Source organism: Tursiops truncatus, chromosome 14 (genome assembly GCF_011762595.2).
Source record: "Tursiops truncatus isolate mTurTru1 chromosome 14, mTurTru1.mat.Y, whole genome shotgun sequence".
NCBI classification, from domain to species: domain Eukaryota; kingdom Metazoa; phylum Chordata; class Mammalia; order Artiodactyla; family Delphinidae; genus Tursiops; species Tursiops truncatus.
Genome location: NC_047047.1, coordinates 50,502,955 through 50,528,896, shown reverse-complemented (window position 1 = coordinate 50,528,896; position 25,942 = coordinate 50,502,955). Strand labels below are relative to the sequence as shown.

General features: G+C 55.3%; 1 protein-coding gene across 6 annotated transcripts in view; it reads left to right on the top strand.

Moving 5' to 3' along the window:
* Positions 1-25,942, top strand: part of TTC7A (tetratricopeptide repeat domain 7A) — a 125,686-nt gene that overhangs the window by 48,283 nt on the left and 51,461 nt on the right. For 5 of the 6 annotated variants that reach the window (XM_033838581.2, XM_073791382.1, XM_073791384.1 and 2 more), the window contains 6 exons: positions 7,248-7,326; positions 8,124-8,281; positions 8,910-8,973; positions 18,861-18,998; positions 20,781-20,864; positions 24,641-24,745. In XM_033838581.2, the coding sequence (XP_033694472.1) occupies positions 7,248-7,326; positions 8,124-8,281; positions 8,910-8,973; positions 18,861-18,998; positions 20,781-20,864; positions 24,641-24,745 (628 nt within the window). The remainder of the gene's footprint in view (positions 1-7,247; positions 7,327-8,123; positions 8,282-8,909; positions 8,974-18,860; positions 18,999-20,780; positions 20,865-24,640; positions 24,746-25,942) is intronic. The other variant, XM_033838582.2, reaches the window with a different exon arrangement.

Genomic DNA, 25,942 nt, shown 5'->3' with positions numbered 1-25,942 from the left:
TGTACACGGTAGCTTTTAGCAGCATCCCTGGCCTCCACCCAACAGATGTCAGAACACCCCACCCCGCGAGTGTGACAACCAGAAATGTCTCCAGACACTGAAAAGTGGCCTGGGCTGGGGGTAGGGGGCAAAACTGCCCCCACTTGAGAACCACTGTCTTAGCCCAAGGTGTGAGAGGCAGGAGGTCAGGGGGAGATGGGGACGCAGACGCCCGATATTGGGTCACCTTCTCCAGGGCCGCTCTGGAGAGTCTTTTAAAGGGCTCCAGAGCCATTTCCTGCAGGTTAAACTCACCCGCACTTGCCTGGGCTCTTGCGGTGTTTGGGAAGGGCTGGGGAGAAACCCTTCCCTGTGTTCAGAGAGGTCACAGCCCAGTAGGGGGGATGGCGCTAAGGTGGAAAAGCCCAGCAGCTCATTTCCCAGCTGGCCTCCGCGAGCCCACGGAGTGTCAGGCCCCCTGCCCAGGGCAGGATGAGGACCCACTTCACGGAGCTCACGTCCCAGTGGGGAAATGACAGTGTGGGATCCAGATGTTGACGATGGACAGTGCTCTGTCCTAGAGGAAAAGAAGGCAGAGAAGTGCGAGTGCTGCCTGGGACAGGGGGGACTCTAAAGAGACATTTCATCCTCAGGGGCCAGGTGGAATGGAGCCCCCGGGGCTCAGGCGCTGCTGGGTGTTAGAAGAGGTTCCTTAGGGCCTGAAGAACAGGAAGAGGTGGTGGGATCTGCTTCACAGATTCTGGGCTATAACCTGAGAGCCTGAGTTCATTCCCATGTGGGCATGGGGTGGACCCAGGTTCCAGAGGGCCCAGAGGAGCCCTTGCTGAGAATGGGGTGCTCAGCCCCAGGGGCCAGATGGCCACAAGCAGTGCTCTTCCCAGGGTCCAACTTGTCCCTCCAGTTGAGGATTTGACATAATTTAAAGGGTGTGGTGTTCTCCACTGTGTAATGTGGGTGATGTTTTCTTGGCCTCCAGACAGTGCTTCTCCTTTAATTCTGAGCTTCGGTGAGGCCTGGACCTCCCTTATGCTGCCCACTTACTCATTCAGTGTCTGAGGGACATTCATTTTTCCCAAGGGCCTTGCCCTATTGATCCAGCAGTTAATTCCCCCAGCTGACTCCTGCCCCTTGCTCTTCCTAATTGACCTGGGATTGAAAGTGCTAGCCTGAAAGTCAGGAGCTGGGAGGCCCCTACCTGGGGTCCACTTCCCCTCACTGCCACCAGAGGGCAGCCGTGGACTCTGGTTGGAGCCTCGCCCCGGGCAGTTCTGCGGATGCTTCTGCCAGGAGGCAGCTTTCTGTTGGGCTGGGGGGTTGATGGCTACGGGGCCCGGGGGGTTGATGGCTACGGGGCCCAGGGTCTTGGCCGTGGGGGAGGCTTGGTTCTCCTTTGCACGAAGCAGCCCAGGGGTGAGGCAGCAGGGGACACCTGGGGGTGGTGCAATGCCAGGGAATCTGTTGATGACCCTGACCTCACTAGGACCAGGTCTCTTGAGTATCTCCCAAGAAAAGAATGTGAGCCGGGGCTTCCCTGGTAGCGCAGTGGTTAAGAATCCGCCTGCCAATGCAGGGGATACGGGTTCGAGCCCTGGTCCAGGAAGATCCCACATGCCGTGGAGCAACTAAGCCCGTGGGCCACGAGTACTGAGCCTGCGCTCTAGAGCCTGCGAGCCATAACTACTGAGCCCACGTGCTGCAACTACTGAAGCCCACATGCCTAGAGCCCGTGCTCTGCAGCAAGAGAAGCCGCCGCAATGAGAAGCCCGCGTGCCACAACTAGAGAAATCCCGCGCACAGCAACGAAGACCCAACGCAGCCAAAAATAAATAAATAAATAAAAGAACGTGAGCCAACTTGGCTCCTTCCCCCACAGCAGGCAAGAGGCCGTTTCTCTTTGGGGTGGTCTCTTTCTCTTCTCCCTCGACCTACAGAGCCCATTCTCGGCTCAGGGCTGAGAGTGAGCTTGGGCCGTGTGTGTTGAACCAGGTGGGCTGCATGTTTTGTGCGTGCTCTTAAAAAAACTTTTTTTAATCACTAAAGCAATATATGCTCATTGTACCAAAACCAAACAATAGAGAAGAGAGTGTTTTCTGAGGGAGTTGCCCAGGACTTGGCAGGTTGTGCGGCCTTATGAAGACACTCTCCCTTTCTGCTGTGTGTGTGTGTGTGTGTGTGTGTGTGTGTGTGTGTGTGTGTGTGTGTGTGTGTGTGTGTGTGTGTGTGTGTGTAGGCACCTTAGAAAACCTGCTGTTGGGTATGACCCCGTAAGGGGTGTGTTCAGTCAGTAGTAATTTTGTATTCTTAGCAACCACCCAGTATCTGCAGTGCTGGGGGAGGGCACGAGACAGAAGGCTCTCAGGGGCATTCAGGGGCCAGAATCACCCAACAGTGAAGCCCAGGAGAGCCTCCTGGTGGTCACAGAAGAGACCTCTTTGGGCACAGGGAGACCTCTGAGGCCCATTGGAGAGAGCACATCCTTCCAGCATCTCTTAATGCACAGCCTTTATTTATTGTCAGCACCCACCGCCCATACCCCACCTCACTAGAAAGCTCCCCTTGCCTGGATGTCTTCAGTGTCCTGCAAAGGAAGTGTCACAGCCTTTTTCTGGGGCTGGGAGTGAAGAGGGAGCTCTCAGTTTCACATTTGAAACTGATAATGTGAGTCTGTGGCAAGAAGGACTAGCTTCATAACCATTTGAACTTCACCTGACCTTGTCTCCTGATTCAACCCTCTAGCTGTTGGGATCTGCCAACTGGCTGAGCATTTCTGGGTCTTTGACCGGAAACCTCTCATACACAATAAGCAATGCCAGCCCTGAAACGGGGACTTCTGGCCAGTGTCGTAAGTACCAGAGCCTGTTTAGGTTCCATTCAGTGAAAAATTCCATACATTTTCTCATTCTCTGTTTCAAATCCAACAAAATCCCCACCCCCACCCCAAATTTGTTGAGCACCTACTGTATGCAAAATATTTTGCTAAGCTCTTGAATAAACCATGAGCGTGTCTAATTTTACAGACTGTGAGCTCGTTATGTGCAGGGCTGTGAATAAGCTATTCATTCACTCATTCGGTCTCTTAATTCTTTCTCTCTGCATTAGTTGGATGCCTGTTGAGAACAGGACACTTGGTGTACAGTATCCAGGCACTTGGTATACAGTAGGCACTTTGTAGAGACTTAGTTGAGGGAGTCCTGGAGTTCAAATAGGCAGGAAAGGAAAGGGTAACTGTGCCATTCATTGTCTTTCTCAAGGGTCTTGTTAGTTAAAAGGGAGTGAAATCTGAACCCTTGGTACCTGTGGTGAACCCACCTCTCCCCTTGGGTGATTGATGGCCTGAAGAGGCAGGCATCTTCCAGGCTTTAATTTTGTGATTGGAAAATGAGGATTTATTTATTCCACAATGATTTCTTTTTTTAAAATTTATTTATTTATTTATTTATGGCTGTTTGGGGTCTTCGTTGCTGTGCGTGAGGTTTTTCTAGTTGTGCTGAGAGGGGGGCTACTCTTCGTTGCGGCGCACAGGCTTCTCATTGCAGTGGCTTCTCTTGTTGCGGAGCACGGGCTCTAGGCACGTGGGCTTCAGTGGTTGTGGCACACGGGCTCAGTAGTTGTGGCTCGCGGGCTCTAGAGCGCAGGCTCAGTAGTTGTGGCGCATGGGCTTAGTTGCTCTGCGGCATGTGAGATCTTCCTGGACCAGGGCTTGAACCCACGTCCCCTGCATTGGCAGGTGGATTCTTAACCACTGCGCCACCAGGGAAGTTCCCACAGTGATTTGTTGAGGGCCTTCTATGTTCTAAGCATTGTGCTGGTACCCGGGAATGTGAAGCTTCCCTCACCAACCTCATTAGAAGTTGCAAAGACTGGATAAGATGAAGTGCTTTGGAAAAATCTGCCCCGCTGCCTACTGCTGACCAGGGGCCTGGGGGAGCTTGCCGCCTCCTTGCATGGCTCCCCTGGAGGCCCCCCTAAGATGAGCTGTTTCCCTTGACCCATCCCTGCATGTACATATCCTCTTTCTCTGCTCCTGGCCAGCCAGAGTTTACTTGAGTTGGAATCCGTGACCTCCTGGCTTCTCCACATGCAGCCTGATTCTGAGCCAGGGTTTGTTTGAGGCCCTGTTTGGATATTGTTAAAAGTGGCAGCTTTGCTCAGAAAGGTCAGTGTGAGAGACCAGAACAAAAAGATCTTTCAAGCTGGCCTCTCGTGGGGCTCAGAAAAGCCCCAGCTCTACCTGGCACTGACAGTTTATACCCAGGACAGGATTACTCAAGCTGGTGGGAGAAACCCCATCTAGTTTCCCATTTCCCAGAGGGCTGAGCTGAGGCGGAGGGGCATTCCCGACATTTCAGAACAGGTCGGCACCAGCCAGGAGCCCAGATCTCTCCCTGTCTAGCCCTGGCCCCTGGAACCTATGTTGGTTTTCCTCTTTACCTGCATTCAATAAAAAGTGGGATTTACCCCAAAGATGCCTAAAGGTGATTATTTGCTTTGCTAAAGAATTCCTGGGAGCTTATTTAGATGTCAGAGTCCCGTATAGATTTGAAAATAGTAAAAATATACAACTTTGGAGGCACAAGATCCTGTTAAAATTGCAGTTCTCATTCCTAAATTGAGTGTGTATTGGGGGAGGACCCTGAAACAAAGCAACTAGTATACCAAGTCCATGATTTCAGGTATGCTTGATTAAGGTGAGATATCTACTGAAGTAAAAAGAAAGAAGATATAAAGAAAAGTATTACACAAAACAATGACACTGATGGTGTACAGCTAGTAGCAAAAATTGTAGATGTGGTATGCAGATGACAGAAGTCGGGGGGATGCTGATTGCAACTGAAGACCTGATTTTATAGAGGAGAGGGCCGTGCATAGCCCACAGAGGTGAGCTCTGCCCTCAGTAGCAGTGCCCAGGCACGAACCATCTCTAAGGACCCTGTGGAGCCCTGTGCTGCTTGCCCCTCCTGGTTCTTCAGAAGCTCTAGGCAGGCTAGGAAGTATCGTTGTGGCTCTGACTCTATTCCCCAGGTCTTTGTCTCCATCCTCAGCCTTACAGACAGGAGTCTGAGTTCATAGTGTTGGTGGTTTGCACATTTGGGTCTTGCTTGTATGAAACCAGAGGTTCCCAGAAGGCAAGGAATTGATCTCCTGTCCTTTTATGCCTCCAAGCTCCAGAGCCCCCAGGAATCTATTTCATTCATGAAAGCTGCAGGAGGGGCTCACGTGACTTTCCCGGCTGCCACCTTTGGCTCTTCACCCTCTGTGATCTTTCATTTCTACATTTGCTGGCCTGGGAGCCTCTGCTTTCCCTTGCGAGCTATTGATCTAGGGAACCCCCCGGAACAAGTGAGGACGGCAGTCCTCAGACATTTGCTGAGCACACATGCCCGGGCTGAGCTTCAGGAACAAGACTGCCCTCAGGGGGTGCACAGTGGGAAAGGGGTCAGCCTGTAAATGGAAAATGACTGCAATGCCGTGCTTGCTTCAAAAGAGGACTTAACGCGGGGCGAGAGCTGTGCAGTCAGGAGGGGTGGGTGTGGGGAGGGGCCCAGGGAAGGCTGCAAGGAGGAAGTGATGTTGGAAGGTGATGTGTAAAGACACAGATTTTTTTAAGGATGTGTAGGGGAAGGGCTCTTTAAGGCAGTGGGGGAAGCCTGTTCCAAGACTTGACATAGGGAACTGTGGACGGTTGTTGAGAAAGGACTGGAGTGGTGGGAGATGAGATGGGAGAGAGCCAAGGGGCAGACCCGACAGCCCTGGGACACCGTACTGAGGGCCTAGACTGAATTCTGTAAGCCTGGGGGCACCGACGAAAGGCCAACATGGGAAGGAACAAGATGACTTTTGCATGTCAGGTAGAGCCCTCAAGGGGCAGTGGGAGTTGTTTTTCAAACTCAGGCCACACCCATCAGTGGGTTGCAAGATTGTTTAGTGGGCTGCCGCCAGCATTTTTAAAATGGGGAAGTAGTGGGAGACGTAAAAGAGAAAATATCGGAGTGGATTGCATTGCACATAGTAGAGACAGGTAATATATCAGGAAACTTAACTTCAGTTTTATGTAAGCAGTGTGTGCATATATACAGGGTTGCAATGTCAGGTGTATTTCTTACTATGGATCACACTTTAAAAAGCTCGCAAATGACTTTAAGGCACAGAGGGCTGACTGGAGGGGGTGAGACCAGCTGTCACTGTCATCTAGGCCCCAGGTGATGCAGGCCAGTCTAGGGCCCTGGTGGTAGGGCTTGAGAGGTGAGGATGGATTCCAGTGTAGACCGGATGTGGCAGATGAAGGTGGAGAATTTTTTTTTTTAATCTCATTAATAGCTTTTTTTTTTTTTTTTTTTGCAATACATGGGCCTCTCACTGCTGTGGCCTCTCCCGTTGCGGAGCACAGGCTCCGGATGCACAGGCTCAGCGGCCACGGCTCACGGGCCCAGCCGCTCCGCGGCATGTGGGATCTTCCCGGAGGGGGGCACGAACCCGTGTCCCCTGCATCGGCAGGCGGACTCTCAACCACTGCGCCACCAGGAAAGCCCTAATAGCTTTTTTAATATGATTTTTTAAATTAATTAATTTATTTTATTTATTTATTTTTGGCTGCGTTGGCTCTACCTTGCTGCGTGCATGCTTTCTCCAGTTGTGGCGAGCGGGGGCTGCTCTTCGTTGCAGTGTGTGGGCTTCTCATTGCGGTAGCTTCTCTTGTTGCGGAGCATGGACTCTAGGCACGCGGGCGTCCGTAGTTGTGGCTCGCGGGCTCTAGAGTGCAGGCTCAGTAGTTGTGGTGCACGGGCTTTGTTGCTCCGTGGCATGTGGGAACGTCCCGGACCAGGGCTTGAACCCGTGTCCCCTGCATTGGGAGGCAGATTCTTAACCACTGAGCCACCAGGGAAGCCCAAAAATGGAGGATTTGAGGTTGACTGAAGTCAGAAAGTCTGGCACCAGCCCAAAGCACTTGGACCAAGATAACATCTTGTTTGAAATACTCGATCCTGGTCTCTTTCTGGTGGTAAACTGGAGGCCTGGGTTTCTAGAGAGCTACGGTGGAGAAGGATCCTTTCTATTCTTTGATCACTGTTGTCCTGGGCCTCTAGGATCAGGGTGCTACAATTCTGACCTTTCATACCAATTATTGGATGTTTTCAAATAACACTCAAATGGGCAGGCTCCTCCTAGTTAGTGTCTGCAGGTTTGATGAGGTTGTCTGTGTGGGAACTAGGCTGGTAATGACCCTGCTTCTACTGTCTTCCTGCTAGGAACATCGTGAAAGGCATGAGAGAACTCCGGGAGGTCCTACGCACTGTGGAGACCAAAGCAACTCAGAACTTCAAAGTGGTAATGGAGGAGGCCCCAGGGCTGGGTGCTGGCTGTGGCTGGTTTATTCAGGAGTTGATTTCAGTGGGAGGCAGCAGAAATCCTAGCAGGCAGCCTCTGAATCAGGGGAGTGTGTGCTTCTCCTCTCCCTGTCATGCTCATGGCAGACATTGCTAGTCAATCTCAGCATTGTTTTCCTCCAAGCCTGGGACACACCCTCAGCATCCTTCTCGTCGCAGCACTGCACATAGCCCCTCATGTTAGATCAATGCTGAAACCTCCTGTCATCCCTTCCTAGCAAGGTGGTGTGCTCATTCTTAGGGATTTGTTTATGATCTTAATAAATAACGTTGGCTTGCTTTCCTGCCCCAGTTCAGGCCTACCTTCTTAGGCTTCTGCCCCTAATCAGAGCCACAGCAGCTTCTCACTCTAGACTTTTCGGTCGAATATCAGAAAGGTATCTGGTGGAGAGAGCTGCTTGCGCTGAGGGCTTTATGCTTTGCAAGGGCTATGAGTACTCTGAGCCGTGCTGGGCTCCGTGGGGCCAGGAGGAGGAGGAAATGTACCTCTTGTCTAGGAGAAGAGAGAGGACAAGAGATGAAGTCGGAGCCATCACAGGCCAACAGACGGGGTGGGGCAGCTCAGTGCTGGAGATACGGAGAAGCAAGGGGGCTCCTTGGGGCACAGTGGTGGACCTCCTGGAGGGGCAGCGATTTGCAAGCAGGCAGATTTGGCTGGACGGTGGGTGGAGGGCACGGCAGGCCGCGGCCGGGCAGAGCCAGCACCTGCCTGCATGTGAGCTCCTCCCTCTCTGCCAGATGGCAGCCAAGCACCTGGCAGGGGTCCTGCTGCACTCCCTGAGCGAGGAATGCTACTGGAGCCCCCTGTCCCACCCACTGCCCGAGTTCATGAGCAAGGAGGAGAATTCCTTCATCACACAGGCCCTGCGGAAACCTCAACTCTACGAAGGAGACAAGTAAGCCTATCTGCTCTGGGGACCACCCCAGGCTCAGGCCACCGTCCCCAGGGTTCGGTCCCCACTGGCGGCCCCTCTCTCTGCCCCATGCTCTCCTGCAGCCGCCGCCCAGCTCCCTGCCAGGCAGGCTCTTCAGAAGCAGCGGAGCCAAATAGACTAGAGAAGGCAGGTCTTGGGGTGGGGGGTTGAGGGGGCATCCTCTAAGGCACCCAAAGGCCAAACAAATTATTTGGCGGGCGGGGGGAGGGGGGATACCTGCCTTCCTAATGGTCTTAATGCACCGTCTGTCGTGTTTGTGCCAGTGATCGAAGGTGGGGTCTGTGAACTTCTTTCTCACTCTTGTCTGCTGCTGGCCCCAGCTGCTTCGTGCAGTGCTGGGGGCTGGAAGGGGCATCCCGCTCAAGAGCATTGCAGTGTTTCCAGCCCTCGCCCACCGTAGGCTTTCAGATCCATGCCTCTGGGGCATGATAAAGAGCTGCAGGTGGGATCCAGTGCCTGTGAATTATGCAGGAGAAGGTCACCTTACCAGGGCGGGTGCTGACTCCGGGGCAGAAGGGCCAGCGTGGCAGGCCAGCGTGCTGCTTCGGAGGGCCGTGCTGCAGCCCAGGCTGCCATCTGTGTCTTCCAGCCTCTACTGCCCGAAGGATAACATTGAGGAAGCCCTGCTGCTGCTGCTCATCAGCGAGTCCATGGTAAGCTCAAGGCCTCTGGCCCGTGCAGTAAAGCTGTGGGGCTTGGGCACCGCCCACCAGGTCCTGGCCGAGCTCAGCCCCCAGGGATGTCCCTGAAGCAGGCCTCTTGGGTCTGTTCCCCCTCAGGGGGTGCAGCTCCCTCATGAGATCTAGGTGTGGAGTACAAGGCTGCCTTCGGGGGCCTGGGTCCTACCCCTAAATGAGCAGGGACTGGGCGAGCTAACAAATTCCCACCTCCTGCTTCTGGAATTACAAAAGGTGTCATCAGCAAGTCAACAGAAGGTTGCGTGGACAGTTCTGTGCTGGGTCGGTGATGATGGAAGGGGGTGGAAGGAACGTGTACTTTCACGGCAGGAGGCCTGGATTCAGGTTCCGGCCCTGCCATTCAGTAGCTGAGGGCCCTGGGCAGATCACCTAAGCTCTGTGAGCCTCAGCTCCCACCGCTAAGGTGATAGTAACTCACAGAGGTGAGGTGCCTGTACAAGGGATTCACTCATTCATGCCACTCCTAATACAGAGTGTCATCCACTTTGTGCCAGGCCCTGTTCTAGACTCCAGAGAAGCAGCAGCAAACAAAACGGAGAAAACGTCCTGCCCTCACGGAGCTTACATTCTAGTGAGGGAGGTGGGCAACAAATGAATTAACTACTCAACTACCCAGGGTTGCGATGTCTAAGTGCTGTGGAAAAATAAGGCGGAGGGGGTAAGGCGGATAGAGCACACGTGAAATGCTCTCTAGATTTTTTTCACAAGACCCGCTTCTCCTGCCCCGGGCAAACACACATGTGCACACGCACGCACACACACACGTGCCGTGGAGGCTCAGCGTCGGGGAGAAGTGTGTTGGGTCATCCGGGAGGTGATGAGATGAAGGATGGGTGGTCCAAGGGGGCTGAAGGAAGGGTGGGCAAGAGCATCAAAGCCAGGTGTCCTCTGACTGAGGGACCCCTCAGAGCTTATGAGCTGGGGACCCCCGGGTTGAGAACTAGGTTTTTTAAGATGATGCATCTGAGAGCAGTGTGTGAAAGTGGAGTTTAAGAAACTGGGTCCCCAAATAGCAAAAAACAAATGTCCCTTTGGAAACCTGGGACTGTGTGATGCCAGGGTTTGTTTAGAGAACTCTGGTCAGTGGGTTGCCTCTGGCTGAGCAGGTCCCCCAGCAAGTAGACAGGAAGAGGGACACTGGACTCGGGGGTGAGAGAGTGTATCCTTCCCCAGCCAGGCGGGGTCCATTCGGATCCAAGAGTGCCGGGGAAGGGGCGTGGATATTTGGATCCCGAGGACAAACTGGCCGGGACATGGTCCTGAAAGGTTTGCACGGTGCGTGCTCGTGTGGAGGTGAGGTGGTTGCTGCCGGGTGGGGACATCTAGCTGGTTAGCCCAACGTGGAGGTAGAGGTACCAAGTGCCAGGTCTGATTGTCATGGGAGAACAGTGTACTTCTCACAGACTGAACCCCATTTCTTAATTATGGAACCTCAGCCATAGACCAGTATCCTCTCCCTGCCCCCTTCACACACCTCAGCCATCTCAGCACCTACACCATCAGGTGTGACTGCACAGAACTCACCTGTCTCAGGAAACACAGGGCGTTATTGTCACTTTCCTATGCTGAGGGTTACAGTGTTGTCCACAGGTGGGAAGTAAAAAGGTGAAAATGGGAACGTTTCTTAGGTCCTTTCTCTGCCAGATTCCAAGCTGATTATCTCATCTAGGTAGGGACTGTGTTGAGCGGTTTGAAAAATAACAGTTTCATATGATTCAGTCTAATACTAATATGTTCCCATCTTACAGGTGAGAAAAGTAAGGTCCAGGACAGGTACATGTCTTGGTCAAGGTTACATACTAATAATCCTTGCAGCCATGATTCAGATCACGTCTGTGATTCACTGACGGCTCTAAGTCTTGGTTTTCTCATCTGTCAAAGGCTCAAGGGGGTAACTTTGAGGATCAAGTGCGACAGAGCTTGGGGAGGGCTTTGTAAACAGGGAAGGCCTTGGCTGTCTGTGTGAAAATGGTCAGCATTTTGATCCCTGGCAGGGATAGAGGCTGGGCTCTGTCTCCCTAAGTATTTTCTGTGGCCATTGCTTGATCCGGGTGCCCAGAACCAGAGCTGAGATGCCTTTCCATTAAAGTTATTCCCCCCAAACCCTCAAGCTGCCCGTAAATCTCAAAGTAGAGAATGGCCTTTTACTAAAAGGTGACCCATACTTGGAGCCAAGGTGGTTTCCCTCTAAGCAGCTCTTTCAAGAGGGTATGTGGCCGGCTGGCCTCCACTGGCCACTCGGGGGATCCAGGCCGGCTGGCCAGGCGGGTGTCGTGGGACTTCCCTGTGGCCTGCAGAGCAGCAGAAGTGCTCAGACGCCGAGTGTGCCGTAGCTGGGAGGAGGCAGTCTTCCAGGGCTGGCTGGTTGGTTTCCTCCTGCTCACACCCAGCCTGTCACACATCTAGAAGCTTCAGGTATTTGGGGGAGGATGTTGGCGATGGACGTAGCTTTGGTGTCTCATCTATCGAGGGCTTTCCACCTGGGATCCGGATCTGGCCGCTGTGGCTCCGCGCGGTTTCTCAGAGTGACCAGACCGCCTCTGACTTCTCACTCGCCCTTATTTTACGCCCTCCTTTCCTGCAGGTCACATTCTCCGTCAGGTGTGGGCGCCAGGCTCCTGCCCTGACCCTTCAGCCGACCCCTGAGGCTCAGCCCGGCCTCCATGTGCCAGCAGGGTTTTCCTCATCTCCCTTTAGTGCTGGCTGGCTTTGGCTCCAGATGATAGGGAGAAACCTCTAGAAGCAGCAGCTGCCTTGGCTGCTCCTTGGGTTCTCCTAATCCCTGCAGAATTCTTTATGCGGCAGTAACAGCTATTCCAGCACAGGCAGCCCAGGAGGCATAATCATCACAGCTCTCCACTTCTCCACAGCTAGCTGCTTCAGGAAAGGGTGTTGCAGGTTTCCTGAGCACGTCCGCCCCTATTTTGTGGTTTGCAGCTCAGAGGAGTAGGCTGCCTGGGGGCTGGGTGTGGGGTTGGTGCCTGAAGTATGGTTTTTGTTTCGGGCTGAGTGTGATCGGAATGAATCGGGCAGCCCTCGTCTTTCAAGAGGTAAATAGAAACCTTACAGATGCTTTCACAGAAGCGCAAGGGACGTGAGTTCTAACTGGCTAAAGGAGATTTGTGTTTTGAACTCAGTTTTGAGTTTTCAGCACCGAAAGGACACTTAAAAATGCCCATCCACCCACCCACCTACTCATCTCTCCACCATCCAGTCTTGTTTGAGCAGCGAGAGTGTGCTGAGCTGTGCCCAGCACCGGGGGTAGAATGAGGAATGGTTAAATCACAGCGCTCGTCCCAGGCGTCTTCCTACCCAGTGGAACATGTATGTGTCTGGGGACACGGAGGAAATCCTGGTCCCCAGATCAGAAGGAATTATCTCAGTCTGCTGAACCTCAAATGCATATTCTAGTTGTTTTTTTTTTAACACCTTTATTGGAATATAATTGCTCCACAATGGTGTGTTAGTTTCTGCTGTATAACAGTGTATCAGCTATACGTATACATACATCCCCATATGCCCTCCCTCTTGCGTCTCCCTCCCACCCTCCCTATCCCACCCCTCTAGGTGGTCACAAAGCACCAAGCTCATCTCACTGTGCTATGCGGCTGCTTCCCACTAGCTATCAGTTTTACGTTTGGTAGTGTATATATGTCCATGCCATTCTCTCACTTTGTCCCAGCTTACCCTTCCCCCTCCCCGTGTCCTCAAGTCCATTCTGTACATCTGTGTCTTTAGTCCTGTCCGGCCCCTAGGTTCTTCAAAAACTTTTTTTTTTTTTTTTTTTTAGATTCTATATATATGTGTTAGCATACGGTATTTGTTTTTCTCTTTCTGACTAGTGGTTGAAAGAACCATGTGTCAAAATCAGCCTGATTTTCTCAGTTGGGTAACCAGGAGGTACAGGACTCTGCCATTTCTCAAATCTTGATCTAAGGCATAAAAATATGTGTTAGAGCAAACTGAATCCTCGAGCCCCAGTTCCGTTCAGCTGGGGGAGAAGCTTCTTCCGGTGTCAGGCTTTGGGGAGCTGAAAGGACACAGAGGCTTGGGTTGAGAGAGGGTGGGGGGGGGGTAAGCCCCTGGGGCCTGGGATCCTGCAGGTTAACAAACGAACTGCCATCCGTACCCAACATCAGGCCCCCGCGACTTGCATCTTGAATTGGCCGTTCACAGCCTGTGCAGCCTGGGCAAGTCTCTTACTGCCCTGATCCTCAGTTTTCTGTAAAATGGGGCTAATAAGGTCTCTCTTGCAGGCATTGGGTGGATGAAGTAAGAAAATGAGCACGAAGCTGCCTGGTACATTGTGGGTGTTGAACATGTATTCGTCTTATCCTGATGACTACCTGGTTCTGAGTCATTAATTTTAGAAAACATTTAGATTCAGGTCTGGTTGGGAGAAAAATTGGTTTGAGGATATACTGTTTGGTTAAAAAAACAAAACAAAACAAAAACGCTTCTCGGGCTTGATTCCATTCGGGTCTCAGCAGATGAGCACAGATAGTTTCAGCTTCTGGCGCCCGGTTTGCTGTGACGTGAGGCCCTGCTGTGCTGCAGGCTGCAAGCAGAAAGGGTCTGTTAATGCTGCCAGCTCAGAACCCTCGGAGCAGTGGAGGTGGGAGAGCCTCGCGCCCTCGTTGGCAGGAAGATTTCTGCTGTAGGAGCCCGATGCGCAGGAGCATGGGCTGGCGGGGGCCTGGCTGGGGCCGCCGTGTAGATGGGACACAGCACAGAGCATGTTATTCCTTGGCTCTGTGGACTGGCGGCTCGAGAGCCGGTGGTGATGATGGCTGCCGGTGGGGGTGACAGCACGAGCAGAACGGGACAGCATCCTCCAGGGAGGAGGGGCAGGGGCCAGGCAGACTGGCACCAGGAGACTCCTTTCTGGGGTGATTGCTGGAGGTGAGCAGTGGGCCCTGAGGCTGGGTCCTTGGCCAGCAGAGAGGTTGTCCCTGAGAACAGGGCTGACGTGGTCCAAGGAGCTTGTTCTCTGCAGAGAAGCAGCACCTGAGGCCTGACTGAGAAAGTCCAGCCTGTGTTTTGCTTTGGTGCTTCCCTAAGCAGAGACATCTGAGGGCCTCTGATGGCATGGGCGGGGCTAGTGGACACTTCCTTGGAAGCACCTGGAGGCAGGGGAAGAGCCAGGGGTGAAGTCAGAATGTCTAGGCTCTAATCTGGGTCCTAAACCTCCTATATGTATGCCTCGAGGAGCCTCCCTGGTCTCTCTGGGCCTCAGTTTTCTCATCTGTAAAATAGGACAGTAGAACAGGAGATGTTGTTGTCAGCATTATGAGATACCACTTACAAAGTGCTCTACAAGTTAGTTTCCTTTCCTTCTCCTACCCTGCTTGTGTCCAGGATCAAAGGAGACACAGGACTGGGCGAAGTGAAGGTCAGTGCTGTCTGTGGCCCTGCAGCCAGCAGAGGGTGGGGACCAGGGCTGGCAGAGGAGCCCACAAGACAGCAGGTGCTCAGGGCAGCAGAAGCCATCCTGGACTGGCTATCGGAGGTTCAGCCTTAATTCCTGGAGACCCCGCACACGTTAGTACACCCTCTGGGGCTCAGTTTCCCTGCCTGCAAAGGGGGCATCAGCAGTTTCATCCTGCCCCTCTGTGGGGTTACTGTGAGATCATGGCAGTGATAATTCAGTTCCTAAAATGCATGGCACACACATGAGGGATGGCTGTTTGAGCAAGAACCATCTTGCCTGAGGTGTCACGTGGGCTGCCCCCACCTCGGGGAATGGCGATGCCCTTGTGGCCCCGTATTTGCTTCATGGATACGTGTCCAAAGACCACAAGTGGGTCACACTGGATGATGGTGGGGTGGGGAGGACCACGTTTCTTTGGCTTTTCCTCTTCTGACCTGCTGGAGGCCTGGGGTGAGCGTCCCTTAGTCTGGGGAGACTGCCCCTGGGAGGACAGCAGAGGGTCCAAGGCTAGGAGCTTGTCTCAGGGACAGCTGCTGAGCCCTGCCTGGGATTAAATGCATGGATTAAATAAGAGCAGGGCACCCCCAGAGGTGGGGGACCTGGGGGTTTTGCAGGGGAAAACAGAGGAAAATAGCCTGCCGTTATCCCCAAATCAGTAAGGAGTATGGTGTTGAGAAGACCATTTAGTTTCTGCACAATTCATGTCTGTCACTGCATCTGATCTGGAGGATTTCCATGTGAGGACTTTTTTTTTTTTTTTTTTTAACATCTTTATTGGGGTATGTGTGAGGACATTTAAATGGTGGAAGGGAAAGAGTGTGACTGGGACTAGTTAAAGGCAGGCTGCTGGTGGAGCTGGGAGCACTGTGTGGCCTGAGGGAGGTGAGTGCAGCAGAGGAGGGAATGGGACACCTGGGATGCCCTGGGTGGGGACTTGAAGCCCCCCGAGGGTCTGAGGCCCTGTGCACTGAGGCCTTCTGTGGCCCCTGAGCTGCACGTGAATTCCTACCCTGTTGCCAGCCCCCCCGAGGCTTCTTTTTTTTCTGCCCCAGTTCTCCCCACCCCACCCTGTTGCATGGTTACGTACACATGCTGCCCAGCTGCCCTGCACGCACTGGAGCATTTCACTGCAGCCCTGCCCCGAAGCCACAGCAACCACTCGGCAAACTTCTGCTTTTGGCTTTCCTTTGGGGACCCACGCTTTCCTCTTGGCACAAATGCCAAGTCCTGAGGACCCCCGAGAAGATGCCTTCCCCACTGTCTGTGTGTTGGGGGGCGGTCCCCAGGCAGAGGAGATGCTGCTGTGAGCCCCTCTTCTGTTCCTGTCCTGCCGACCTAATGCTTGCCCAGAGCTGGAAATTCATGCCTCCCTCCCACCAGGCACACACATTCAGAGACGCTGTTCTCTTAAAGGTCAAGGTCTAGGGCAACAGGAGGAAGTTTCCACACCAGGCCCAGAGATCCTTCTCTTTCTAATGTCACTTGAGAGTGCTGTGTGCAGGCCTGTGCTGGGGCTGGGAGGCTCGAGATGAGCGAGATGCATCCCTGCCCCGAAAACCCATGAGCCAGTGGGGTGTGCAGGGGCCCGGGTGTGTTCCCAGGGTTGGGAGAGGATGGGGGGGTGGGCAGCCTTGCCTGCTGAGATAAGTCGGGGACAGTGGCAGAAGGAAGGGATCCTTGAATTGAGTTTGAGGAGCCAAAAGGCATCCACATTGACAGATGGAACAAAGATGGGGCTCGGTTAGGAGAGGGAGCTGCAGGGAAGGACTTGGGAGCTAGTGGAGAGAAGCTGGCCAGGTGGGCAGCGTCTCATGGCAGCCACAGAAAGTGGGGGAGTTGGGAGGTGGGACCTGGCAGGGGCTGCGCACAGATAGGGTGACCAGAGCTCACTGCTCACCATCCCCTGCATGAGACTAGTCTGCATGGGTGGGTCCCGGATCCTGGATGTGTCCTGCAGGCAGCCTTCCATCAGGACCTCTCTCTCCCACCAGAGTTCTAGGTCAGATCCGCTCACTGTGTTCGTTGTGTACTGCGGCTGCGTCCCGTTTCCAGAGCCCCTCCCTGAGTGCAGGGACCGTGTCTCCCATCCTCTCATTCCCTGACCTCCTGCCCCGACCCCACCCCCATTGCTGCCTGGTGGGGGCCGCCTCTCCGGGGCCCACCCAGGGCGGCGAGAGCTGGGGCGTTGCTGGAGGTGGAGGAGTGGGGAGGTCCACGGCCAGGCGCAGAGCGAGTTTTGTGCTTCTCACTATAATAGTTCCTGCCGTGGCTCTCCTTAGAATCTCTTCTCTCTTCCTGTTGCTGCCTGTGTGGGTGGATATCACCAGGAAGGAGGGGGATTTCTCTGGCCCTTTCCCTCTCCATTCCTCTCCCTTAACCCTTTGGCACCTGACCGTCAGCTCTTGTTTACCAGGCTGGCACTGGTGCTCAGCCTTTCTGGGGATATCCTGGCATCCCCGGCACCCTTTCCTGGGGCAGGTCCACGCCCGTCAGGGCGGTGGGCAGCCCTTGCCTATTGTACCTAGAAGGGCAGCCATCAGGACCCCTGGCCCCTGGCCTGCCTTACTGAAATGCCCCCCCGGGTGAGTCACGTCCTTGGGTCTTACAGGTATTTTGGCTTCCAGAAGCCTCTGTGGGAATGTGCTTCAGGCCTGCACGGTAGGACACGTCCAGAGCCTACAGTCCAAAGGCCGTTGAGCTTCTGCCTCTGCAGTCATCACCCTGGGGAGCCTCAGCCCCTGACCAGGAGGAGGGGATAGTAGTCCTGCCCGGAAGAAGGTTGTGAGGACCACCTGTTGAAGCATTGTTTGAACCTGACCAGTGGGGATCTGGGTTTTAGGAGTCAGCAGGTCCCTTTTATTCTGTCAAAAAGGCCAAGTTCTTGGATCTGCAGTCCTTTGTGGGGAAGTAGAGGAGGGCGAGTCCCAACTCATGGAAGGGGGTTCAGCCTCTTCTACAGACGGAGGGGGATGCTGGGAAGAGACCCCTTTGGCAGAGGGGAGAAGAGGCAGGAGAGGGGAGGATGCTGGGAGCAGCCAGTGGGGGCGTCTGGCCAGAACCCAGCTTCGCTTCAGCTCAGGCACAGCCCTCAGTGTGTGTGTGTCTGTGTGTAGGAGACATGGGGGGCCCAGAGCATCCCCAGCCTGGTCCCCACCCTGCGGGGGATCCCCGTGACTCCTGTTTAGCTACTCTCGAGCCTGAGTGCTGTCCCCAGGATGTGAGTGTACAAGAGAGGGTGGGACCACAGGCCACAGAACAAGGGTCCCCGGTTCCTGATGGGGAGATTTCACCCTGATGGGGTGATAGAGTTCCCCCCTTCAGATCGTACAGAATCGCCCACTCCTAAAGCACGTTTCCCCTCGCCCCTCCCCTCTCTGAGCAGCAAACCCCGCCCCGCCCAGGCAGCTCTGAGCTACTGGACTCCTAAGTGCCACATGCCCAGCACAGAGACCCCGGGTTTTGAGGAGGGACAGAGAGGAGGGTTCCGTAGTCAGAAGGAGTCAGGGATAGGTCTGGGCTGGACGCAGGTGTGATAGGAAGGAGGTATGAGGTTCCTTATCAGAGGGACTTGGGGGGCCTGCAGAGGAAGAGAAGAGGGCACAGAGGGGCCACAGCCCAAACGCCCGTCCTGTGAGTCAAGCTGCAGAGCCGCCCATCTGATCTAGTCAGTCCCAGATGCTATCTGAAGCTCCTTCTGTGAGTGGACGGTTACACACACACAAGGAGCTGTCCCCCAGAACAGCTGGCCTGTATCCTCAATAATGCCAGTATCCTGGAGCCAGGCAAGGGCTGCAGGACTCTTCCCATTAAAGGGGGCACGAGAGACATGGCACCAATCCTGGGTTGGATCCTGGCATGATGACTTTACCAGAAAGGCCATCAATGGGATAGGCGGCAAAATCTGGATATGAGCTGGTATTAGAGAATAGGAATAACGGTGTTCCACTTCCTGAATTTGGCATTTCTGTTGTGGTTATAGAAAGACTGTCCTCTTTTCTTTAGGGGTGAAGGGCCAAGTTGCCTTAACTGACTACTACTACTACTACTATTATTATTATTAGAGAGACAAAGCCAGTGTGCTCAGTGTTAACAATTGGGTTTACTGCTGTGGTACTGTTCTTGTGGCTTTTCTGTAGATTTGACTGTTTGCAGAATAAAACACTGAAGTTCAGGAGCATGGGCCCTCAGGACTGCCGTCTCACCCCAGCCCGGGCTGTGGGTGGAGGGTTTGCTCTCACCCCAGGTTTGCTCTCCTGGGGGGTGGGGAAAGGCTCTGGCTGGTTCTAGGAGTGTGGCCTGGGTCAGCGGCGAAAGGGCGACGGTCACTGGGCCTCAGAGGCAGGGGCCCTGTGGGGACAGGCACCTGCTCATTTTCTGTCCTTGCTCTTTCCTAAACCGTGTCTCCCCACAGGCTACTCGGGATGTGGTGCTGAGCCGGGCACCGGAGCAGGAGGAGGACCGGGCAGTGAGCCTGCGGAACGCTGCGGCCATCTACGACCTCCTGAGCATCACGCTGGGCAGGAGGGGCCAGTACGTCATGCTCTCCGAGGTACAGCCTCCTCCGCTGCCCCTCCCCTGCCTCCACCAAGGGGTACAGCTCTGTTCTTGGGAGACCCAGCTGGGGACTGTCTTATTTCCAGTGCCGAGAGGGCTGCCCTTCACTGGCAGGGTGGTTTTTGTTTGTTTGTTTTACAGATTTTTTTTTTTTTTTTTTTTTTTTTGGCGGTAGGCGGACCTCTCACTGTTGTGGCCTCTCCCGTTGCGGAGCACAGGCTCCGGACGTGCGGGCTCAGCAGCCGTGGCTCACGGGCCCAGCCACTCCGCCCCATGCGGGATCCCGGACCGGGGCACGAACCCGTGTCCCCTGCATCGGCAGGCGGACTCTCAACCGCTGCGCCACCAGGGAAGCCCAGTTTTACAGATATTTTCATGTGTTTTTTTCTTGTGAAAGAACGCATGGTGTTGTATAGAGAAACACAGGAGGAAAGTTACGCACCCCTCAGTTTCCCCCAGAGGTGATGCTGCTGTTCTGTGACTACCTGTCCTGGCAGGGTTCTGAGCTGAGTGTGGTCGGGAGCCTGGAGCACGCCCACTGTACTGGGCAGACACTGCCGGGGCAGTGCTCCATGGGCTGGGCCCAGAGAGTGGTCCCTCTCCAGGATGTGGGGACCAGGAGCACAGAGCTGCCGCTCTCTCCTGCCCCCTCCCCACAGTGCGAATGGCTTGCGCGCTTCTTTGAGCTTTCAGATCCAGGCTGGGATCAAGGGTGGCATGGGGGCCCTCGGCCCCTTGTACAGGTGGCCTTCTCTTTGCACGTGTTTGGGAGGGCTCCCGAGAGGAGGGGCGGTCACGCCTGCTGAGCCCTTACTCACACCGAGGCACCGTGCGAGGTGCTTCCAGAAGATACCTTCTTTAACATGGGGGGATAAGCGGTCTCTCAAGTTCACCAGTGAGGAAGGCGAGGCCCAGAGAGGTGGGTTTCTGCCCAGGATGGTGCAGGGAGTGCAGTTGAGCCAGCATGGGGGGACCCAGGCCACCAAGCTCTGAAAGTACCTGCTGTGTGGTCCTGTACCCCTCACCTCTGTCCCCCACCTGCCTGACCACAGCCACACAGTGAATCCTGGCCTCGAATGCTGGCTTCTGCCTCTGTCACCTGGAACCACTTCTGATGGTGACTGTCAGATCTCGGAGGCAGCGTCTGACTTGGAATGGCCCAGGATCAGAGAGGCCAGGGAACAGACGGTTTTTCTCGGTGGTCGTAGAGGAGAGCAGAAGGAAGCGTGTACATTTGGGCAGCGTTTTATGCACGGGCTTTAGAGTCAGTACGTCTGCCACTGACTGGCCCTATGACTGTGGCAAGTCGTTTACTGAGCTTCCGCTTCTTCATCTGTGAAGTGGGGGGTAATTAGAGAACCCACTTCACTGGGTTGTTGGGAAGAGTAAATGAGTTAATACACGTAGAAAGCTGAGTATGGTGCCAGGCACAATAGTAAGAAGAATTGTCAGCTGTTATTATTTTTATTTGATGTTTACATTTTGAAAGCACTTTAACCAATCTCATTTGGTTTTCACCATCGCCCTTGTGAGGTGTTCACATGATATGGAGGCGGGAACCGAGGGCCAGAGAGGGTGAGAGACTTGCACAAGGTCACACAGCATGCAAGTGGCAGAGACAGGTTACCCCTGGAGTTTTCCGACAGGAACCAAGTGTGAGCTCTGGCGACCTCCTGCGGGAAGCGACTTGGGCAGAGATTCCCCTGGAAGGGTATGGGGTGGGCTGGTGTGGGAAGGATCCCTGGAGGGGAAGTACTGACCGTCTCCCTCTCCCCAGTGCCTGGAGCGAGCCATGAAGTTTGCATTTGGAGAATTTCACCTTTGGTACCAAGTGGCCCTCTCCATGGTGGCTTGTGGGAAGGTAAGACCCAGGGTGCGCTGGGGGTTGTACACTCACCCTTGGCGGGGGAGGTGGTCTGCTCTCCTCTAGTCCTTCCCAGAGGTGGGCGGAGGGCGGGGCAGTGATTCAGAAATATCGTCCAGCAGCTGATTTTAATCTCCAGGGAATGAGGGGCATGAAGGGTCCCACACAGACCCCTGTGTGAATCTGGTGCCTGCCTGTGAGTTACGACCGTGCCAGGTAGGCAGGTGTGTCTCCGGATGCTTTTCTCCGAGTATATGTGCACGCCTGGGGCATCGTAGCGTTTCCGCCTGTGAGTTGGTTGGTGTGACTGCCTGAGGCAGGCATGGACATGGGTTCCAGGCGAGGGGAACGTTGTTCCATTGGGGCCGCAGCTCTCTTCCTGCCCAGGAGGGAGCGTGGCATCAGGATAGGACATCCTGAACTCACCTAGGAGGGAGCAGGGGCCCCCCCCTCCCCTGAGGGAGTGTGGAGGGAGCGCTTCGAGGAGAGGAGGACGTGGCCGGGGGTGGTCAGGAGGAACCCTGCTCAGCGCGGGGCTGACCTTATTCCAGTTTCCAGAGCTGCGTTTGCTCTCCACCCGCCAAGCTCTGCCCCAGCACCCACTGGTTTTCCCTCCCATGAGAATCACACTTACGTAAGCCGCTATTCTCAGCAGTGACATGAAAGGAAAACCTTTCCGGAGCTGGGCGCTGAGGGTGTTGGGGCCGAGGATGCTACGAAGGCAGGAAGTGAGGAGGCATGAGCTCGCAGATGGTTCCAAGAGCTGTAACACCCGGAGCCCATTTGTGGGGCTGAGGGGATTCCTCCCTGCCCCCCGTCCCGCCCCGACCGCGCCACCTGCCATTTCTAGCCCCGCAGCCATCTCTGAGGAGGGCCCTCCCGGCCTTGCCAGCCGCTCCTCCATGAATGGAGGGTGGCCAGGTCCTGGCAGGAAAGGGCAAGAAGGGCAGGTGCTGCAGCCTGACGGGTGGGAAGGGCCCGGAGAGGTGAAGCCGAGAATCAAGTGGGAGCCTTCTCTGCACCCCACTTCCCTTGCCAGGCATTTGTCTCCCCAAACCTCTTCCCCTTCCCCCATCACACGGGCCACCTCCCCAAACATCCTGAAGTCATGACATGACGTACCCTGGCTCTGCACTCCGCAGAGTCTCGTCGAGGCTCAGAGTTCAGAACACAGACAGGGTGAGGCCCTCGGGGTGGCGAGGTGCTGGAGCTCGTGCGGAGCCTGGGCAGACAGCTTGCAGTGGGTTGCGACAGCTTCTTCCCACCTCCAGGGAACAGAGAAGGAGCCTCTAGTCTTGTAATAGTGAGTATGGTCCAAGAGGCCCAGGGCCAGGTTCTCACCCTTCTGTGGGTCATGGACCCCTTTGAGATGCTGAGGAAAGTGGTGACCCCTCCTGAGAAGAGTGCACTGTGCTCAGAAGTTATCTTTAATTTCTGAGGGTGCTCCTGGAAGCCCCCCCAGTCTCAGGAAAAGGTGTCACGTTACAGGGTCTTCAACCTCCTTACTGAGAAGAGCCAGGCTCAGAGAGGTCCAGATGCAGCCTGGCATACCCCTGGCACACCCCAAGATCCGGGGAGCTGGTGCCCAGACCAGCAAGGTGGATACGAGAATGGCCTTCCAGGCAGGAGGTTGGGGTGATCAGTGAGCTCCTCATGCGTGAGGCCCCCCAGGCTGGGTTACACCCGCCCCTGCCTTCAGTGCAGCAGGAGATCGTTCTGGAAGCGCACTCTCCACCCCCCGCCCCTCAGGAACCCCGCGCACTGGATCAGTCTGCCGGGTTGGCTCAGGCAGCCCTCGGAAGCGTGGCCAGACCTCGCCTTTGTCAAGAGCCTAAGGTGGGAATCAAGGTTCTGCACCTGCGATTGTGCGCAGAAGGTGAGGCTGAGTGGATATCAATATATCTGGCACCTCCACCTGCAGGAAGAGAGGAGGAGTCCCACGGCATGATTTAGGTCACTCTTCTCGGTCTCCTCGGCATTCACAGTGGCTGCGTTGCTAGGTAACCAGAATGACAAAAAAAGAGCCCGCAGCTCCGACTGTGGAGTCCTCAGATGGCTCCTTAAATAGCAGTGTTTTGTGGTCTGGGTAGGGGTGGGACGTGGAGGGTCAGGGTTAGAGAAGGCTGTGTTTCAGGGATGCAGAGGTCAGCAGCCAGGGAGGGGGCAGGCCTGCTGGAGTGTGTGGGCAGAGGGGGCCGTGCTGAGGGAGCTGGGAGCGACCTTCACGGGAGGGGGTCTCCGGAGAGGGGGATGGCCTGGTAGCTCTTGCAGAGTCCCTCACCGGCCTCCCTCGCCCCAGCCCAGGCACCTCCCTCCCCCGCAGCCTCCCAGCCGGTCATATGCTAACACCCTCTTGGTCTCATAGCCTCTTCTTTCATGAGAGAGCAGTGTGGTGGGGACTTTGTCGTCTCTCCCCAGCCTTTCTGTGGGCACCTGACAGGCAAGAGCCATGGTCTCTTCCCCCTCCGTGCAGTGACCCCACATCCCCCAGCCCCATGCTTGGGGCTGAGAAAAGCTCTCCTTTCTCAGGGGGGAAGGGAAAGGGAGCTAGAGAAAGGCAGGGGTCCGGAGTGGACACAGACCAGTGGGGCCCCAGGTCTCCATCAGCCAGTCTCCACACTGTGCTGTGGACAGGAGAGTCCTCTAGATCCCCCATTTCCCCAGCGGGGCCTGGGGAGGATGAGAGCTAACTAACGGCAGGGAGCTAGGCCCACTGCAGGGCCCAGCTTGTGGGAATTGTAGTTACACTCGCGCGCGCGCGTGCGTGCGTGCGTGCGTGCGTGCGTGTGTGTGGAGCAGGGAGAGAGAGGCCTCCTCTCTGGCCAAGGTAGTCACCACAGAGGCAGCATAGGGCAGTGGTTACAAGCTTAGAGCCAGACTGCTCAAACCCCAGCTCAGCCACTTAGGGGCAGTGTGGCTTCAAACACACTATTTAAGTTCTCTGCATTTCAGTTTCCTCATCTGTAAATAGGGACATAGCTACCTACCTCATAGAGCTGTGAAAAGCAAATGACTTCATATTTATAAAGCAGTTAGAACAGGGGTCAGCACACTTTCTGTAAAGCGTCAGAGAGTAAACATTTTTGACTTTGCGGGCCAAACAGTCTGTCTGGGAACTACTCCACTCTGCCTTTGCGTCACAAAAGCAGCCATAGGCAATATCCACATGAATGGACGTGGCCAAGTTTCAATAAAACTTTATTAACAAAAGCAGGCAGAGGGCCAGATTTGGCCTGTGAGCTGGGTTTTGCAGACCTTCCGCACTTAGCCATCCTCAGCACGTCTAGTGTGGCCCCATCCCCACGGCTTCTCTCCTGCTGCTTCTCTGCCGGCCTTTATGTTCCCCGCACTCCCCACCACTGGTCCTGCCTCCAGTCCCCATGTGGGCTTATCCTCATCTTGCCACCTATAAACTGAGGGTGTTGAACTCAGGGGTCTGAGAGAATTCCTTCTACCTCTAAAATTTCTGTGGTTCACATTTGAATTCATTTTGAAGAGCTTCCCTCTGTTCTCACCTTAGCTCTTATCACATCACTTCTGGGCAAGGGTCACAGCCTTCATTCTCCAGATGAGGAAACTGAGACCCGGGGAGGGGGACTTGCCTGCCACCACCGCCTGGGCTCCTCCCGCTGGGCCTCTTCCTGGCTTGGGAGGAACAGGGTGCAGAGCCGGGGCTGGCTGTTTGGGAGCTGCCCCCACTGTGGGCATGAGGCACCCAGTCTGCCACAGCCCAGGGCTGCGAGTGACTGTGTTGCCCACCCTTTCTCCTGCAGTCATCCTATGCCGTGTCGCTGCTGCGGGAGTGCGTGAAGCTGCGGCCCTCGGACCCCACGGTGCCCCTGATGGCCGCCAAGCTCTGCATAGGGTCCCTGCACTGGGTGAGTGAGCTACGGGCTCAGGGCCCAGGTCCTGGCGGCTTCCTGTGGGAGGATGGTGGCAGGTGGGCGCCAGGTGATCGTGTGGGCACCTCGCTGTGTGTGTAAGGGGTGGGGGAGCGTGGGGAGCTTCGAGGCGGGCAGGCCTGGAGGGGAGAGGGGGGTGGAGCATGGCTTCTGAGAAAACTCCAGCCTCCATCCCCAACTCAGGATGGTGTCAGGTTTGTGGTTCAGCCTTGAATGTCTCCAGGGAGCCAAATGTGGAGTCAAAAGTTGGGGTGCCCCCCGCCTGTCCAGCAGCAGGGGCAGTGGGCAGGACCTTGGAGTTACCTGGGCCAACGCACCATTTGGAGTCAGAACCAGCTCCTGGCCAATGGGAAGGTGGCCTCTCTGTCAGCCCCCTCCTTCCTCTGGGCTCCAGCCCCCTGGTCCCTGCCTTGTGCTCAGCTCCCTGCTTACCGCTCTGCTGAGGCGGCTGAACTAAAGATGAGCTCAACGTGTGCCCTCTGGCCAGCAGCACTTTACCTCGAGGAGGTCAGCAGGGGGAGTGAGCAAAGAGCCCTGGGCCAGGAACCCAGAGCCCCAGGCCTCGCCTTGGTGCTCCCTCCGCCAGGCTCCCAGCTGCTGCTCCCAGCCTGGGGGGTCTAGCAGCAGGGCCTCTGCACGGCTGTCTCCTCTCGCTGGGAGCTCCCTTGCCTACATTCCTGGCTTCCTCAGGTCCACATCAGCCTCCTGATGTCAGGGGAGGTCCTATTTCCACCCTCTTGAGTGACATAGAACAGTGCAGCATCTCTCCCATGTGTTGGCTGTCAGCCCCACCCACATCTCCTCTCTTCAGGCTAAATAAGCCCCGTTCCTTCACTGGCCCAGCGTCTCCCAAAGGGGGAGCTTCTCCCATACATGGTCCTCCCCTTCCTGATGTCGTGACACCCCAGCCTACCCTCGCTGTCGGGTGCCCAGCTTGTTCCAAGGCAAAGGGGCCAGGCTCCAGGTGCCTACAGCAGGCACTTCAGAATTAGCAGCCTCTGCAGCTCCTCCAGTCCTGGGGAGGGAGACTCCGCCAGGTATCCTGAGGACCCTCTCCGAGGGGTCCCTGCCTCACGGCCCAGCGGGCCTCATCCCCCCTGTGCTGCAGGGACTGACTCCCTCGCACGATTGGTGGAGGGGGGAGGAAGCAGCGCCTTTCCCTCTGTTCCCTGG